Source organism: Siniperca chuatsi, linkage group LG18, assembly GCF_020085105.1.
Source record: "Siniperca chuatsi isolate FFG_IHB_CAS linkage group LG18, ASM2008510v1, whole genome shotgun sequence".
Lineage (NCBI taxonomy): Eukaryota > Metazoa > Chordata > Actinopteri > Centrarchiformes > Sinipercidae > Siniperca > Siniperca chuatsi.
In genome coordinates, this window is record NC_058059.1 from 15,316,245 (window position 1) to 15,332,285 (window position 16,041).

General features: G+C 41.3%; 1 protein-coding gene across 1 annotated transcript in view; it reads right to left on the reverse strand.

The window, feature by feature from the left end:
- exd3 (exonuclease 3'-5' domain containing 3) overlaps window positions 1-16,041 on the reverse strand; it is a 41,788-nt gene that overhangs the window by 14,422 nt on the left and 11,325 nt on the right. Inside the window, 9 exon segments of the mRNA XM_044173917.1 lie at window positions 10,995-11,126; window positions 11,294-11,347; window positions 11,507-11,725; window positions 12,603-12,766; window positions 12,928-13,111; window positions 14,178-14,287; window positions 14,383-14,490; window positions 14,493-14,580; window positions 14,751-14,904. Coding sequence (XP_044029852.1) covers window positions 10,995-11,126; window positions 11,294-11,347; window positions 11,507-11,725; window positions 12,603-12,766; window positions 12,928-13,111; window positions 14,178-14,287; window positions 14,383-14,490; window positions 14,493-14,580; window positions 14,751-14,904 — 1,213 coding nt within the window.

The window sequence follows — 16,041 nt, forward strand, 5'->3', positions numbered from 1 at the left end:
TTACCATCTATTATGTCTGTCTCCATGAGGTTTAAATTTAATTGTTGACACAACTCATTCTGGTAAACTGCGCGCACACACACACACACACACACACACACACACACACACACACACACAAGCTTGCACTAACACACAGCATGCACATACACAGGGGTGTCGAGAAAAAAAAAAACAACAACAACTCAGCCCACGATGGATGGGCTTATTGTTGTATAAATATATAGGTCAGTTGTTTCCAGTCTTGCTGGTTTTCTATCAGTTGCATTAACCACATTTTCATGACACTGAAGGTGTAAAACAGTTTTTGATTGATGGTTAGAATAAAAACCTGCAGGGCTCTGGTTCCTGTGGACCAGGATCTGAGTTGCTTTTTACACCAGAGAGTACATGTCTTGCACACACTATATAATTCTACATAAACTGAGAATCATGGAGCATCCACCTTTTTATGACTCCAGTGAGTCTTAACAGTCCCGAAACAGAATTTCAATACCCCTACTCTTGTGCTACTCTAAGCACACAGACAACAGACCACACACATTCATCATGCAGAGAGACAACAATCATGAGCTGAAAGGTAGCTAAAATTATGCAGTTAATAACCTAACATTAGCAAAACACAGCAAGGACATGATTTGCTTCCTGGAACTCCTTCATATCATCAGGTATGTTGTTATTATAAGCACGAACCTGCCTAAGAAGAGGTATCTTTTCTTCTCAAATATTGTTTTATAACGGTCAAATGTCTACCAGAGCTTATACTGGTGTCCTAAACATGTTAAAAAATATGCCACCACATATCTAACCAAAAACTTTTAGTTTATAATTTTCTGCAGTCTAGAGCTGGGTGATACAGTGCAGTTTGGTCACATAATTAAATTGGAATAAAATCCTACAAACTTCAGAGTAAATTTGGTAGAATGACAACTACAGGGTAATAAGCAGTCTTGAATCAATCAGTAAACAGAAGACTGGAACCACGTTAGCCTGTTAAGTTGTCTGCCTCTACAAAACCTGATGCAACCCTCATATTCTTGGCTTAAACCTATAATCAAGTTATTCTCTCTCCTGGAAGTCACAGCAATCAGATCATGCTACAAAAAAACCCTTCAAATAGAAAAGTAAAAAGAAATTGGATTTCTGCCAAAGGGACTCATTTGTAACATCACATGTGAGCAAGCATGGCTGCCTCAAAAGCATGACTGCATGTGGAGGAATTAACCAAGCTACTAAAGTGGGCACGTGTGCCACAGAGTTGTGATAATAACAACCCTAAACCTCTCACCTATTTCTCATTGGCAGGTATTAGCATGGTTGACAAGAGTTCGTTATCATCCTAGTTGTGTACAGTGCGGGGCAGAAGAAGTTCGGATGGTTTGCAATGTTGCACTGCGCGCATTGAGTGTGGGAGAATGATCTATGATTCACTAAGCTGCAAAGACCGAAGATCACATTTCACTATCGCAAGGGAAACCATTATACCATGACCACAGACCAACCAGCAGTATCTGGGAGAGCAAAACACAATTGCTAGGGCTAGTTCTCACAAAATATTTCTGAAGTTACTAATTTGATTTCCATTTCATTGGTGGAGGCAAAATTTGTTGGTAACCTTTCAGTAAATCTAGACGATAGAAGATAGTTGCATGGATACACACGCTTTAGTAGGGGAAAACAATTTAATGCAATTGTTCATCAATATTTTTAAGTTTCTAATCAACAAATCTTTGACCTACTTTTGCAGTTAGTTTCATACAGTCAATGTCTCAGCATGCCCTAATTATCTTTTTAGCCTGACTTATATACCTAAAAAAAATGCACACATTTCCAAGTTATTCAACACAGTGAACAATAAGGCATTTTTTAATGGCTTCATATATGTTTTGTGTGGTACTGCTGTCATTAGCTGACCCAAGAAAACACAAAGAATTCTGCCTCCCTTAGGAGACTATATAGAAGCAGAGGGCAATCACTCACAGCAGCACAGTCTGGCTGTGCAGCTACTGTGCTCTGAAAAACATGAGAAACTTCCTTTTTCTGTGTATGTTGCAGAGGAAGGCATCAGTAAGTGGTTCCCTCTCCCTGAGCGGCAGGGGAAAGTAGACCCTCTCGAGTGCCTCTCGGCTTCCCCACCTCCCCCATGAGCCAATAACGCAGTCAGACACTCAGACACACACACACACACACACACACACATACACATTCATGCTTATGCTTACGCACGCGCACACACACACACACACACACACACACACACACACACACACACACACACAGACACAGACACAGACACTCAGACACACAGTGTGGTTTCTCCTCTGGAGGGGAACATAAACAGGGCTGTCTGTCTGCGAGCGGAGAGCTAGTTCTCATGACATCACCACCCAGCAGGAATGCTCTGCTCTGCCCCGTCAAAACCCCTCCACCGGCCAGCAACTCGCACACACAAACTCACACACACAAAAACACATGTTGAATGATTTATGCACGTCCACATTTTCACAGGGAAATGTACCACATACACAACACACACCCAAATGGCATTTAGAGCTATTTTCTCTCCTCTGGCATTTTCTTAATTTGCTGTTGTTTTTCATTTCTCACTGCTCACAGATATCTTCTCCCTCTGCATCTCTTACCTTATCTTTATCACACTGTTTTGCTCGTTCTTACCCATAATTTTTCATAATCTCATATCTGTATTACCAGTGCTGTACAGTGTCAAACAACACACAGACCCCAGAAATAAAGAGCAAGCATAAGAGAGAAATTAGAAAGTACTTAAGTATAAACGCCTGAATATAGAGAATAAAGCTATATGACCTATGAGAAACTTTGTGTGTGTGTGTGGGTGTGGGGGACATAGGAAATTACGCACTACTTCATTGTATTGGTGTTTGGAGGAAAAGCCCTATTGAAGCTCTCCCTCCTTCCTTCTCACCTCTCTTCCTCCCTCTCTAACTCTCTCCTCCCTTTTCCATCCCTCTATCACTTCCTGCTTCATCTTGCTCTTCCTAACCATCTCCCCTTGCTATTTTCTCCTTCTTATTCCACTGTCTTGCTACCCTCTCTCCATCTCAACCTGTCACTAATGTTTTCACACAATTTCTCTCCCTTCTCTTTTTCCTCCTCTCTGTTTCTCTCAGGCTTTTGGGGAAAGCAGGGGCAGGAAGCAGCTTGGCTCTCAGACAATGGAACACATCAAAAAGCAGCACCAGCCTCACCAGCTTCTCACACACACATACACACACAAACAGAGCAAGACAAACAGGACATTCCAGCTGCCGGCTGCACCGGATTCCTCGCCTTGGCTAATCTAAAACGGAGGAGAGTGAGACTGGGAGTGGAGCGGAGCAGGGAGGCAGGGTGAGAACAGTGGGTGAGGGAGAGCAGGGGAGAGAGAGAGAGAGAGAGAGAGAGAGAGAGAGAGAGAGAGAGAGAGAGAGAGAGAGAGAGAGCGAGCGAGAGAGAGGCCAAGCAAAGGGGAAGAAGGAGAAACTGATACAGAGAGGGAGGGAGAGAAAGAAATGCTGGGGAGCAAAAGAGGGGAAATTGGAAAGGATGAGGATTAGAGAAGACTGAAAAAGGATTTGCGAATTGTAAGACTGAGTTTTTAAACAATAATGTGTTACTGTAGAATCCACTACTACTACTGTGAATAACTGTCAAAGAACAGCAGCGGTTCGATCCCAGCTTCCCCCAGCCCACATGTCGAAGTGTCGTTAGGCAAGATACTGAACCCCAAATTGCTCCCGAGGGCTGTGCCTTTGGTGTGTGAGTGTGTGTGTGCGAATTAGTTAGTTTCTTTATACTAATGAGCAGTTGGCACCTGCCTTCAGTGTATGAATGTGTGTGAATGGGGTGAGTGACATGTGGTGTAAAGCACTTTGAGTGGTCGGAAGACTAGAAAGGCGCTATACAAGTACAGTCCATTTACCATTTACAAAGTGAGGAGGTGAAATAAGGTAGAGAGAATAAGAGTCAGGTAAACAAAGGAGAGAAAAGTGGAAGCAGATGAGGAGAGAAAGGGGGAAAGCTGGAAGCAGCAGAAAGCTGTCTTCGTAACTGATTATTACATCTTGAATGATTCCTAGATCTATAATTACCTATCCACACATTCATCCGCCCTTCTGAGTGCTAAGAGAAACCTCAGTGGTGTCTGAGCAACTATAAATTCACACACAAGCATGCAGATGCACACACACACACACACACACACACGCAGATACATATCATGTATGCACCCGCACAGACAGCTGTCATTGCATTACTATGCTATCCAGGGGCCAACTAGACTGTGGGAAAAAAGAACAGGCATGATGCTTGGTGAGTGATGGCTCATCTTCTTCCTTATCTATCAGTGTGTGTGTGTGTGTGTGTGTGTGTCTGTGTGCGTGTGTGTGTGTTTGTGTACTATTGTGTCTGCTCAGACAGCCATGAGAATCAACTTCAAAATGAGTCAGGGACACTAAAGACACATCTCACAGGTTACAAGCTGACGTTTTTCGGTGGGATTTTCACACCACTTCCAAAAAAAAACTGCCTACTTCTCACAAATTCAACATTTAACCGCAACAGCAGACTAAAGCTGCCTTCACATGATATGAAATTTGCTCTTCGCTCACCGCGAGGTAGGGCGCTATGCACAGTGCAGACACTTGCAGAGGCAAAGCACTAAGTATACATCCTTATCGTTAACATTATCATTGGATTTAGCCAAGTTCGTAAACTATATACCTATTCACAAACGTGGTAGCCCCACCTGACTGCTGACATTTTGCCATGCATTACTTTTCCTGGCAAGATTGTCGTATGTTTTTAAATCTTGTGTTATAGAATTCAGGGAACTGTGAAAGAGTATGAGTTTTTTTTCCATCACTCTCTAGAGTGATTCCATCCCCGCCTTCCATCCCCGCTTTCAAAGTCTCAAAAGTCAACTTCACAAGCGAGCGTTGAGTAGTTGCAAGCACGTAGGGAGGGTCGAGCGAGCGCTCGTCACAGCCCTGTGCTCATGGGACCGCATCTGTGCACTTGAAGCAGAAATGCTTTTCCGCTTGCGGATACTGTTCTGTGCGTTTGTATCACGTGTACGCGCCTGTTTTTTATGTGCGCTGGTTTTAAGACAAATTAAACGGCATAGTTACAGCCATCTACTGCAGTTCAAATGCGAATATATCAATACTTTTTGCCGAACAGGGATTGTTAACCATTAAAATACAGTGTGATATCCACCATTTCACATTCTAACTAAATGCTTTTTCCTCAAAGATGAACTGGTTTGAATATTTTAGACAATCCATAAAGATCATTATTATATAGTTTTAATTTGTAGGTCCAGTCATTATCATTTATCTTCTTTCAGTGGAGTCATATCGTATAATATAACTCAGATTTCTGCTGTCCAAATACAAAATCTGAGCATTAGTTATCAAAGTTTTTCATTTGCACATCCACATAAGAGTTTGGTCTCATGTAAGGTATAACACTGAAACACAGCTGACTGCTTTGAACATACCCTTGCATAGGACTTCTCAATTAGCATGAGCCAATGGTTCCTCTTTCATTGACTTCTTTATGTGTGAAGCACAAAGGAATAGGCTCATTTCTCTGAGGAACAATCACTCAATGAGTTAACATCTCATTCCAGTAAAGAAGTCACCTCCACAGAAAACATTACACCCTGACAAACACATATCGACAGTAGCTAAGTGAAAGCTAAATATTTGTGATGTCTTACTTGCTCATTCATTCATAAACTCACACATTGGAGTGACACAACAATCACAATGGCCTTTCCTGATTTGGCTCCCTTACAGACAGACAGAAAGACGGACACAGCGACAGCATGTCGCCCCTCAAAATAAAAAACAGACAAAGGAGACAGACACACAGGCTGCCCATCAGTCACTCATAACTGCACCCACTAACTATCTACATGTGTGTATGCCAGACCTGTGTTATGTGTGAGCAGCACTTTCTCCCAGTGTGTGTATTCACTTTTAGTACTTTCTCAAACCGTGTGTGTGTGTGTGTGTGTGTGTGTGTGTGTAACAGGAGACGCGAAGCCCTCACCACACACAGTGGGAAATATTTGGGATGGTTTCCCTCGGAATGTCTTGGCGTGCCTATGGAATGCCCCCCTCCCCACCATCTCCTCCACCCCTTTCTCGCTGTCGCTCCCCTCTCGTCTCTGGACAGTGGAGGTAGAGTGGGAAAACGGCGGGACACACAGATTTGACCCGTTTTTTCACCACGAGGAACGGTACATGCACAGAGATGGCACACAAATGCAGACGGAGCCACGGAGCTCAAACACACTTACAAACACACACTGTGTGCATGTGTATTTAAAAATGACATTAAGGTGTGAGAATATACAAGTCTATAAAAAGTGTCTTCTGGATTTTACACCCTGAAACTGTCTAACCCTATTTCACTCATACACTCACACATGCACGAATATACACACACACATACACACAGAGCAAGTAAAGGGTAACTTTAAACGTGTCTCAACCTCTCACATTCCTCCTGTTTCTCAGCCCGCGGCTCTCTTTGTAGATCAAAGGACAGACAACAAGTCTTTCTATCGCCTCGCCCTCCTCCACCCCTCCTCTTCCTTCAATGCCACCTTTCTCAGACACTCTCTCTTCCTCTCGCTCTTCCTCACTCAACAAACACTCATCTCACTTGCACACAAACTGATTATTTCTCACACAATCTCCATGTTATTTTTGTCTTTCTCCCTATTTGAGTTACTTGCTCCTCATTTGCTTTCACTGCCGTTCCCTTTCTCTCTCCATATTTCTACCTTACTGCCATCACCTCTGTTCTCACTTCTCTCCCTCCCTCCCTCCTCTTTTCCTCTCCCTAAGCCCCCACATCTCTCCCACCCCTCCCTCTCACGGTGTGGCGGTTCCTGTTGCTCTTGTTTTCACTTCCCCAGTAGTCTGGTGCGTGGGAACCAGCGTTTCTGCTGCAATAGTGTCTATGACTGAGTCTGAGTGTGCTCTTCACTGTTAGGTGTGTGTGTGTGTGTGTGTGTGTGTGTGTGTAAGTAAAGGTGCTGAGGTGACTGAGTGTGTGTGATGGTGTCAATATGTGTTGGTCAGTTTTGGGTTTTGAGTGCGTATGCATATTACTGTATATGTATGAGTCTGGGTGTTTGGTTTGTTCCATGTCTATCTCTCATGATATCTCTGCTATCTCAAGATGTCTATAAAAGGCCAGTATGGGACATCTGATGGAACTGCACAACCCAACGGAAGTGTGTGTGTGTGTGTGTGTGTGCATGGTAAGTATAGACGCAGCAGGCATTAGTGGTAGGAATAGGATATAGCTGAATAAGGAAACTGTAACAGACCAATAGCCAACTCCACCCTCTTACCCAACCCCTTGCAGGAATCCACACAGATTAAATTTAAGGACTGCAGACTAAGTTAAATACTGTGACACATGTCAACATTTTGACACAGTAAAATGAATCTTTCCTTGGGGCTGAAAATATCTTTTATTTTATTTATTTTTTTTTTTTTTACAAATTGATATATTGTGAATAAACTATCAATAAATGTTATTTCAAAAATAAACTTATTATTATTTTAATTAAAAACAGTATATTCATTCCAATAAGATCAATATTCAAACACATCTATTGTATGTTCACATCCTGTAGTTTTCATATGTGCCAGAGTAGAGTGACAAAGCTATATTCTTCTGAGCTTTAGAAGGAAATAAACAATACATTTTCTATCACATGAACAATTGAAAATATTATTAATATGGCTACAAACCAGAAACAGGTGTTTCTCTATAGGTTATCCAGTTCATCATGTGTGGTATGCCTCTGACATGTTTAATATTTACTCATTTATTTTTATAGGGACAAGAATAGTGGCCTAGACCAATGCCATATACCATATAGTTTACAAAGCCCTTCCCTAGATGGGCCTTTATACAAAAACATGCCAAAATCCTGTTTTCCTACAAAAAGAGGTGACTTTAAAGTTAACATGATTGTTCCTCTTTTAGTGTGAATAAACAAATAAATATTTATTTTAAATTACTTGTATAAAAGAACACAACTCCCATTAAACACCATAAATAAAGATTTTGAATGATAAATTTTTTTTGTGTTTTTTCCTTTTTTTTTTTTTTTAACCACTTCTTCATTGTACCTAAGTTCAAGTAAGTACTACTACATCTCCCTTTCCCTCTTGGGGTCTCCATGGTGGACACACATTCCTATGCCTCTAAAATCTCTCTCTATTGATACACAAAGACAAACATTAACCCTTTCACTGCACAATCTTTACACACGTACACAAGTCTGTGGGTAATCTCCTCTTCTGTCTTTTTTTTTTTTTTTTTTACTTCTCTTTCCTCAAGACATTCATCAGTGGTGTATGTGCATAAGGGAGAAACAAAGGGAGAGAAACTAACCCATCCATTGCTAATCATGAGAGCTTTACAATCAGATAACAAAGGGGTTAACTTCGCCTGGGTGGGCCACAGAGCAGCCCCTAGGGTAAATCTCTCTCTCACACTCACACACACAAGTTTGTTTCACTGTCCCCGTGGGGGTCAGTCATTGACATAATGCTTTCCCTAGCTCCTTACACTAACTTTAACCATCACAACTAAATATCTAACCTTAACCTAATTGTAACCTGTACCCTAAAACCAAGTCTTAACCCTCAAAAAGCAGTCTCTACCCATGGGGACCTCATGGGGATATAAGAACATGAAAACCTCACGCACGCACGCACACACACACACACACACACACACACACACACACACACACACACACAAATCATGTTTAATTTGTTATTAATTAGTATTCTACTTGACTGACTATTTCAGTAACATATTTAACTATTCAAACAGTAATCAACATATTAATATGAACAGCATATTGTATTTTATAACCTGCATCCTTAAGGTAAGGTGCTTGTATATACTCATTTATTGTTGGTCTTCAATTAAAAATAACATTTTTAGATAATAATCTTCAAAAATTAAACTCCATAAAATTATCAAGGTAGACAGAAAAGACAAAGGCAGGCCCTTTTTCAGGCATTTAAAAAAACTCAACAGATTTTAAATTAGACTAGGCCTAGACTTGGCCTTCCTTTAGCCATAATATAGCCAAGTGCCTTTCCTTGAAGTGGCAGCAAGAGTGACTAATAAATACGAAAGATAGGTGGATGACCATTTGGCCACTGGTTGTTTAGGCAGATTTTTTTGGTGTGTGTGTGTTTGCATCATGATCTTATCATCAAGACAGGAGGTAGCATCAAGGTGGTCTACATTTTGGGTCCGAGACAAATGCACCCAGTGGTGTATCTTGACACATTTCGGGCCCCCTACCAGGAGCAGGCCAGAACACCCAAATTTAGAAACTGTCCTGCAAGGATACCCCTCCCAATCACAACCACCGCCACAGATACACAAACACAGCCGTTATAGCACACACAGGTTTCCCTAAACAGCCACCCATGGAGATATCTACAGGTCAGGTACCATAAATCCGACAATGATTGATAGCAAACATATTTTCTGGGCTTCTGGGCTCCTCTACTCCTCTACATTTATGTGTATCCATATGCAAGTAAGCAATGTTTCTGTAATTGAAGAATGACGAATATGATACTGAAAGATTTTTGAGGAAACATGAATTAAAATATATCCAGTTTCATTTCTCCTCCAGGTTCAACTCATTTCTATCCTGGTTCCCCATTGGTTAAATTACCTTCCAACTCCTTGTGTTACACTGCATGTGAGTGAAAAATGTCTTTCTTTCTAGAAATACCTCATGTTTAATTCTTCCTATGATTTGCCTGTACAAGTCCAGGTTGTGGTGGCAGCAGGCTAAACAACGTAACCCAGACATCCTTTTCCTCAGCCACATCCTCAACTTGGGGTCCCTGAGGCATTCCAAGGCCATATGGGATAAGCAATCCCTGTCAGCGTCTCCTGGGTCAGCCCCAGGTCCTGGATATGCCCTGAATACCTCCACAGGGGAGCCAACCAGGGGGGATACTAATTATATACCTTCTGAATGTCAGAGTTCCTCATCCTTTCAGTAAAGGTGAGCCCATTTGGCAGTTTGTATCTGAAACCTCTTTTCGGTACAACACAATTCAGTACAACACCCTCAGTACTGCCAATGCCATACCCATCTGCCTGCCAATCTCATACTCCATCTTAATCTCACTCATGAACCAGAAGACCCAGGTGAGCCAAACTATCTCAAGTTTGTATACCTTCACCTCTTGCACTAGCTTCAGCTCTTTCCCCAACTGAAAAGTGAAATGCCACATCCAAAGGCCCTGTGTTTGTAGTCAGAGTTCAGCATGTCAAGGCCCCCACCTTTTCCCCACTGACAACACTCCAAACATAATTTTCTCAGAAAAGTAAAATAAAGTTTTTTTTTTAGAAAAGCTGTTCTTCTCTATTCCCCTTTTAAAATATATTTATTTCTTCCCCTTTTACTCAGTATTACACAAAACACCACAAGCTTTGTTCTCATAATTCAGGAACTTATTCAGTTCAGCGTTGTTTTATAACCACAGAAATATTTCCTGGGTATTCATGCTACTTGTACTTCTCACTGATTTAGGAATTCAAGCTTTTTCCACCTTCTCATTGAAAGTAGTTGATTATTAAAGCATCAGCTAAATGCCTAAAATAGAAATGTAGTCTGTGGTACGGCTTGGAATTATTGTGTAATTGTATGTATGTGATCTGCCTTCAATCAGCATTTACCTCTTTCACTCAAGCCGTCTGTAATGCTCATCCTTCCTCCAATTTTGTTGGCCTGCTTAGTCTTAGACCTCAGCTGGTGAACTTATGATTCTCTGTGCTCACTGTAGTCACTATTTTCTCCATTTGAATGTATTGATAATAATTATTTTAGTTAGTAGAACAACACAGAATTCAATGGTGAACTTTATACACAGTTAATTTCAAAGCGTGACTTTTCTTACCTGGCAGCGGCTGAATATATCGCTGGGAGTGGGCTGGACATTGAAGTGTCTGAGGACTCGAACGGCTTGGTCCCTGGCCTTTTCCGAACAGTCGAGGGACAGACAGCGGCCTTCACCTACCTGGGACCGCAACTATATGGGGAGACAAAAACAACACATGTATACAAAGCAAACAAGGAACACACACACACACACACACACACACACACACACACAGTGCATGCAACCACACACACAAAATGCATCATGAGTTTGTAGATTTGATATTTGTTCATGAGTTCATATTAGTTAGTACTTACACTTTGGAACGGTTGTCCACATGTAAGTATGACACGGCCTTCAGCTTGTGCTAACTGACACACAACAAATACACATCAGAACAAAAGAACACAAGTGCAGTAATGCTATTATTGGTGATCTAAAATGTGTCTCTTTGTTCTTCCTCTTGTATGTCTTTGTTGTCTGTGTATAAAAAGATGTGTGTATGTCTTTAGTTTGGACTGCAAACTAACCTTTGCTGCTACTCTATGATCATCAGTGTTCTCCAGCATGACCACATCGACTCCTAAACAGCGCAGGTACCTCCCAAGTCCCTGTAGCATGTTGTCACACACCACCCGCAACTGCTGGGGGGACACAGGGGGGGTGTCTTCTAAGGGCTTCTCGTCACACAGGAGGCCTTTCTCTGTGTCAGAGCGAGGGGGACTGACCCTTTGAGCTCCCTGACATTCCTAAATGGAAAGAGACAATAATGTGATACTTAACTGATCCCCACAGGGGGATTTTCTTTTCACTTGCACCACAGTGCAGGGAGGTCAAAGCACAGGGTGAGCTATACAACTGCACCCCTGGAGCTGATAGGAACTGCTGAAGTGTCTTGGTCAAACACATATTGTCCCTCCCTGCAGGTTGGAAGCTCAAAACCAGGTTCTTCAGCTGGAAGTTTTCTGTATTTATTGCGGCATTTGTAAGCTCACAGGTTATTACAGAGCTGAGAATTGTTTAATGTATTAACACAATAGTTACTAAAATAGAAAATGGGTTGGTTCTAGTTCATGACTGCAGTCTGTGAAGTTAAACATCAGATATAACCCTGCCAATGTTCAGCTGAGTGAATGTTCTACAGACATATGGAGTAAAGGGCTAGAATTTGGCAAATTAAAAAGGAAAAAATCTCATTTATCACGTCCTCTTTAATTTGCAGTTAATTAGCTTTTATTAAAACTACCATTCTGATACAAAGGCCCTCCTAAAGTTACCTGCGTGTTTTTCCTCAGGTTACTTGTTTATTCATGACAAAGTCCCAGGAGAGTGTACAGAAATGCTTTTTAATTACGTGAAATAACAGATTGTAGGTCTGAGAGGACGACCATATTACACGTATTCAGAGTCAGACACAAACACGTCAAGGTCAGGATCACGAAAAGGTCAAGTGCTAAATGTTAGTTTTCCTGAGCTAGGTGTTGACCTCCTAGGAAACTTTGTGACTTTCATTCATTTATCTTCACATCCTAGAACGCAAAGCATTTGGTATCCATGGCAATCTCATAATATAAAGAACAGTATCAATAACAGCAATTGCTGAAGAGATGGTAATTGACTCCTGACCTCTTTGCCTTGGGTCTTCTTGGCCTGTTTCTCCTTCTGCTTCTTGTCTCCACTCTTCTCTGATTGGCTTGAAGAGATGCTGCGTAGGTCAGCTGGTAGCCCAAAGTATGCTGGGTTTCTGGAGAGGACAGAGTACACATCCAGCAAACAACAGACATCTGCCACTAGAAGGATGTTAAGAAACGAGAGAGAGGAAGAGGGGGTGAATTTATTGGTTTGCAGTTCGTAAGGGGATAACAAAATAATCTGTGATATTCTATAGCAAAAAGAACAGCGACCATCTGTCTCCCTGTCATTGTCTGTCTGTGCATGCATAATACCTTACCTGCATATCTAATTTGGTTGATGCGCAGTGGCCGTTTCTCCCAGTTGGACATCTGCTCTGTCTTGTCCAGGGGTCTTCCCAGGACTTGTTGTACCATCAGACTGAGGCCTTTCTCTGCAGAGTCCTCTCCTACAAGCACCTCTTTAGGTCGAATTTGAGTCCACTTGACCTTACAACGCTGGATCTATAAAAGGGAATTACAGACATTAAAGTTAGAATTAAATGGTATGGCCCAGTGTTGAATATTTCTCCTCTAAAAAACAGTTTCCATGGTTGCAATTACAGCAACATTATTAATTTTGAATGATCTAGAATTTGTGACAATGCAAGCCTCCAGGCAATACATGTTTGAACTTTTAAACAGTCCCTTGCATCTAATTTCCTGCCATCCTCTTTCAGCAGGACATTCCATGTGATTTTCAAAAATATTTCTTGGATTCCTAACATAGACTGTAGAAAAAGAAGTGGACACAGCCTCTGGGTCTGAAAAGTGAAGCCAATGCGAAGTGCCTTAAACCTGCATTCTTTCTAATGGCCAGCAGGGGGTGACGCCACTGGTTGCAAAAAGAAGTCCGATTGTATAGAAGTCTATGAGAAAATGACCCTCACTTGATTTATTACCTCAGTAAACATGCTCCTAATTAGTTTATGGTCTCAATCACTAGTTTCAAGTCTTCTTCAATACAGCATGATGTTCATTTTCTAAATTATGGTCCAATTTAGAGTAAAATACGATAAAGCAGGGTATGCTTGAGATTGACCGGTTGCTACCACAGCGACCTGTCAGGATCCGTATCCACTGTACTGTGTACATGTCCACTTCTTTTATACAGTCTATGATTCCTCACATCCTGCACGATGCAGCCTTCTCCAGCAGATGGTGAAGCAACCTCATCAGGTTGGTTCATGGTGAAGTAGCCTTCTCAGTTCCAGCTAGTCTTAAGTATCAAAACTCAGATCCTCCTCCTGTATACATGCTGCTGAGAAACTACTTTCCTGACTACCTGCATGACCCATTCTGAGTTTACAAGTGATTACACATTTTTATGCTGAATGTTGTGATAAATTTCATCAATTTATTACACCAATGAAATGTAACGAATCCTAAATTTAGTAAAACATTACAGCCCTACTAATTAAGGAAGCATGATGCTCTAATAGTGTCTTTTCTATTGTCACTATAAGACCAAATGCAGGATCTAATTTGAAGTAATTTGTATGGAGTTATGTGAATGACAAGATAATGTTACCTTCTGGTGTATACTAAGAAGATCAAGCATCCCCTCCATCTTCAATGGTTCCTCTAAAAGCTGGTGCCAGGTGGCCAAGAGACACTTGAGATCCCCTGACATACCATAACCTGAATGGGAAGAAAGGAGAAATGTTAGAGACAAATGTACAAACAAAAATACCTCAGTTGAATTTGATTTAACCGTTGTCAAGTCTGTTGCTTACCCAGTTTAAGGATATTTCTTTCAGAGAACAAGCTCCTAATGAAACCAATAGTGTCTGGGTGTTGGCAGAATCCGTTTGCACAGAGGTCTAATAAGAAAACCTGGTCAAAACTGCAAGCTGTATCAGGGCAACTTGCTGAGTTGAAATACAGCCAAACGTAGGCTGCCACTCCATGTCAACTCCTACTACACCACCTTCCTAAGGATAAAGACAGGGATGGGTAAGAAAAGAGCTAAAAAAAATGTTTTATATGATTCACTATAAATACTTTCAACAGTAACCCAATTTGCCTACCAATTATTTAAAGAAGCATTCTTTTTCCTTTTTTTGTTTTTGTTTTTTAAAATCAAGCATTTACTTCTCTGTACCTTCAGCACAATGTTTTGACATCTCTGGAGAGCTTCTGGCGTATCCACAAAATGAACCTTGTCTTTGGTGAGTGGCACCTGGTAGAACTTCTGACAGTGAGGCTGAGATGGCATCCACTCCTCAGTTTGTGCTGAATCACTCAGATGTAATTGTCTGAGCATAGGTGAGAAATGTGTATATTTGTGTGAGTGTGCACATTAAAAAAGAGGCAACAATGAGAAAAAAAAAAGAAAAACACTAAAGACTCATCAAAGTAATTCTGTTTCAGACTCTATGAGAAGGGGATGTGGTGAACAAAACTTAGGCTCCAGGTTGCAACTGTTCCTCCTTATATAAAGAAGTACAGCCTGTGCATACCACAAGTTGTATAATAAGATATATTTATGCATATTTTGGCCCGACTCACTGTAGATCAGGCGGTAGACTCTGCTGCGTTTCCCATACCCCACAGGAAGTCGATTTCTGGGGATGTTGTATCTCAGTGACCACTGAGAGGCTTTCTGAAGACCACAGTACTTCACCAACATCTCTACCAATTGGATCTGTAGCTCAAGGTCATCTGCCACTACGTACTATACATACATAATACACATACACAAAAAAAATTAAATCACACATCCTGCATATCATATTGATACTAATATATATACAGAGTACAGCATATCTCTACACACTGTCATATGCATACACACCTACAAGCAACACCTACCTGTACATGGTCACTCCAGTTCTCCTCTGTCATGCTTTTCTAAAAGAAAATAGAGGGTGAAATACAGAAAAATACAAAATGAGTATTATTAATTAATTCTGTAACTGCGTAATCTGACTCAGATATTGCCCTTTTCAAAGTGTGGTGTTGCTGAAATAAATATTAATCAAAATTGCCATCACTCGTCCCAGCAGTTCTGTGTGTCTGCTCGTCTGTGTGCCCCCTCCCCGCAGATCATCACACAAGGCGATCCTATTAATTTCATTGTTGCAGAAGAAAGCGACGCCCACAGAAACACATAGCTTTAAGTTATAAATTCATGAGGTTATTATAAAGATCAGCTCTTTATTGTGATTAGAAAAGAGCAGAGGAGAAGAATCGCTTGTTGATCGGTGCGGAGAAATGCGCTTCTTGTCTGAACAGCCAGGCTACTGCTCGCAGGAGAAATGACCTTCCGTGGCACTTCGTGGTGCTTCCACCTCCTGTGTGTCCCTGGCGTTAAAGGATTAATCGATTATCAAAATAGCTGCCGATTAATTTTCTGTTAATCGACTAATTGACAAATCGTCAAATAAATTAAG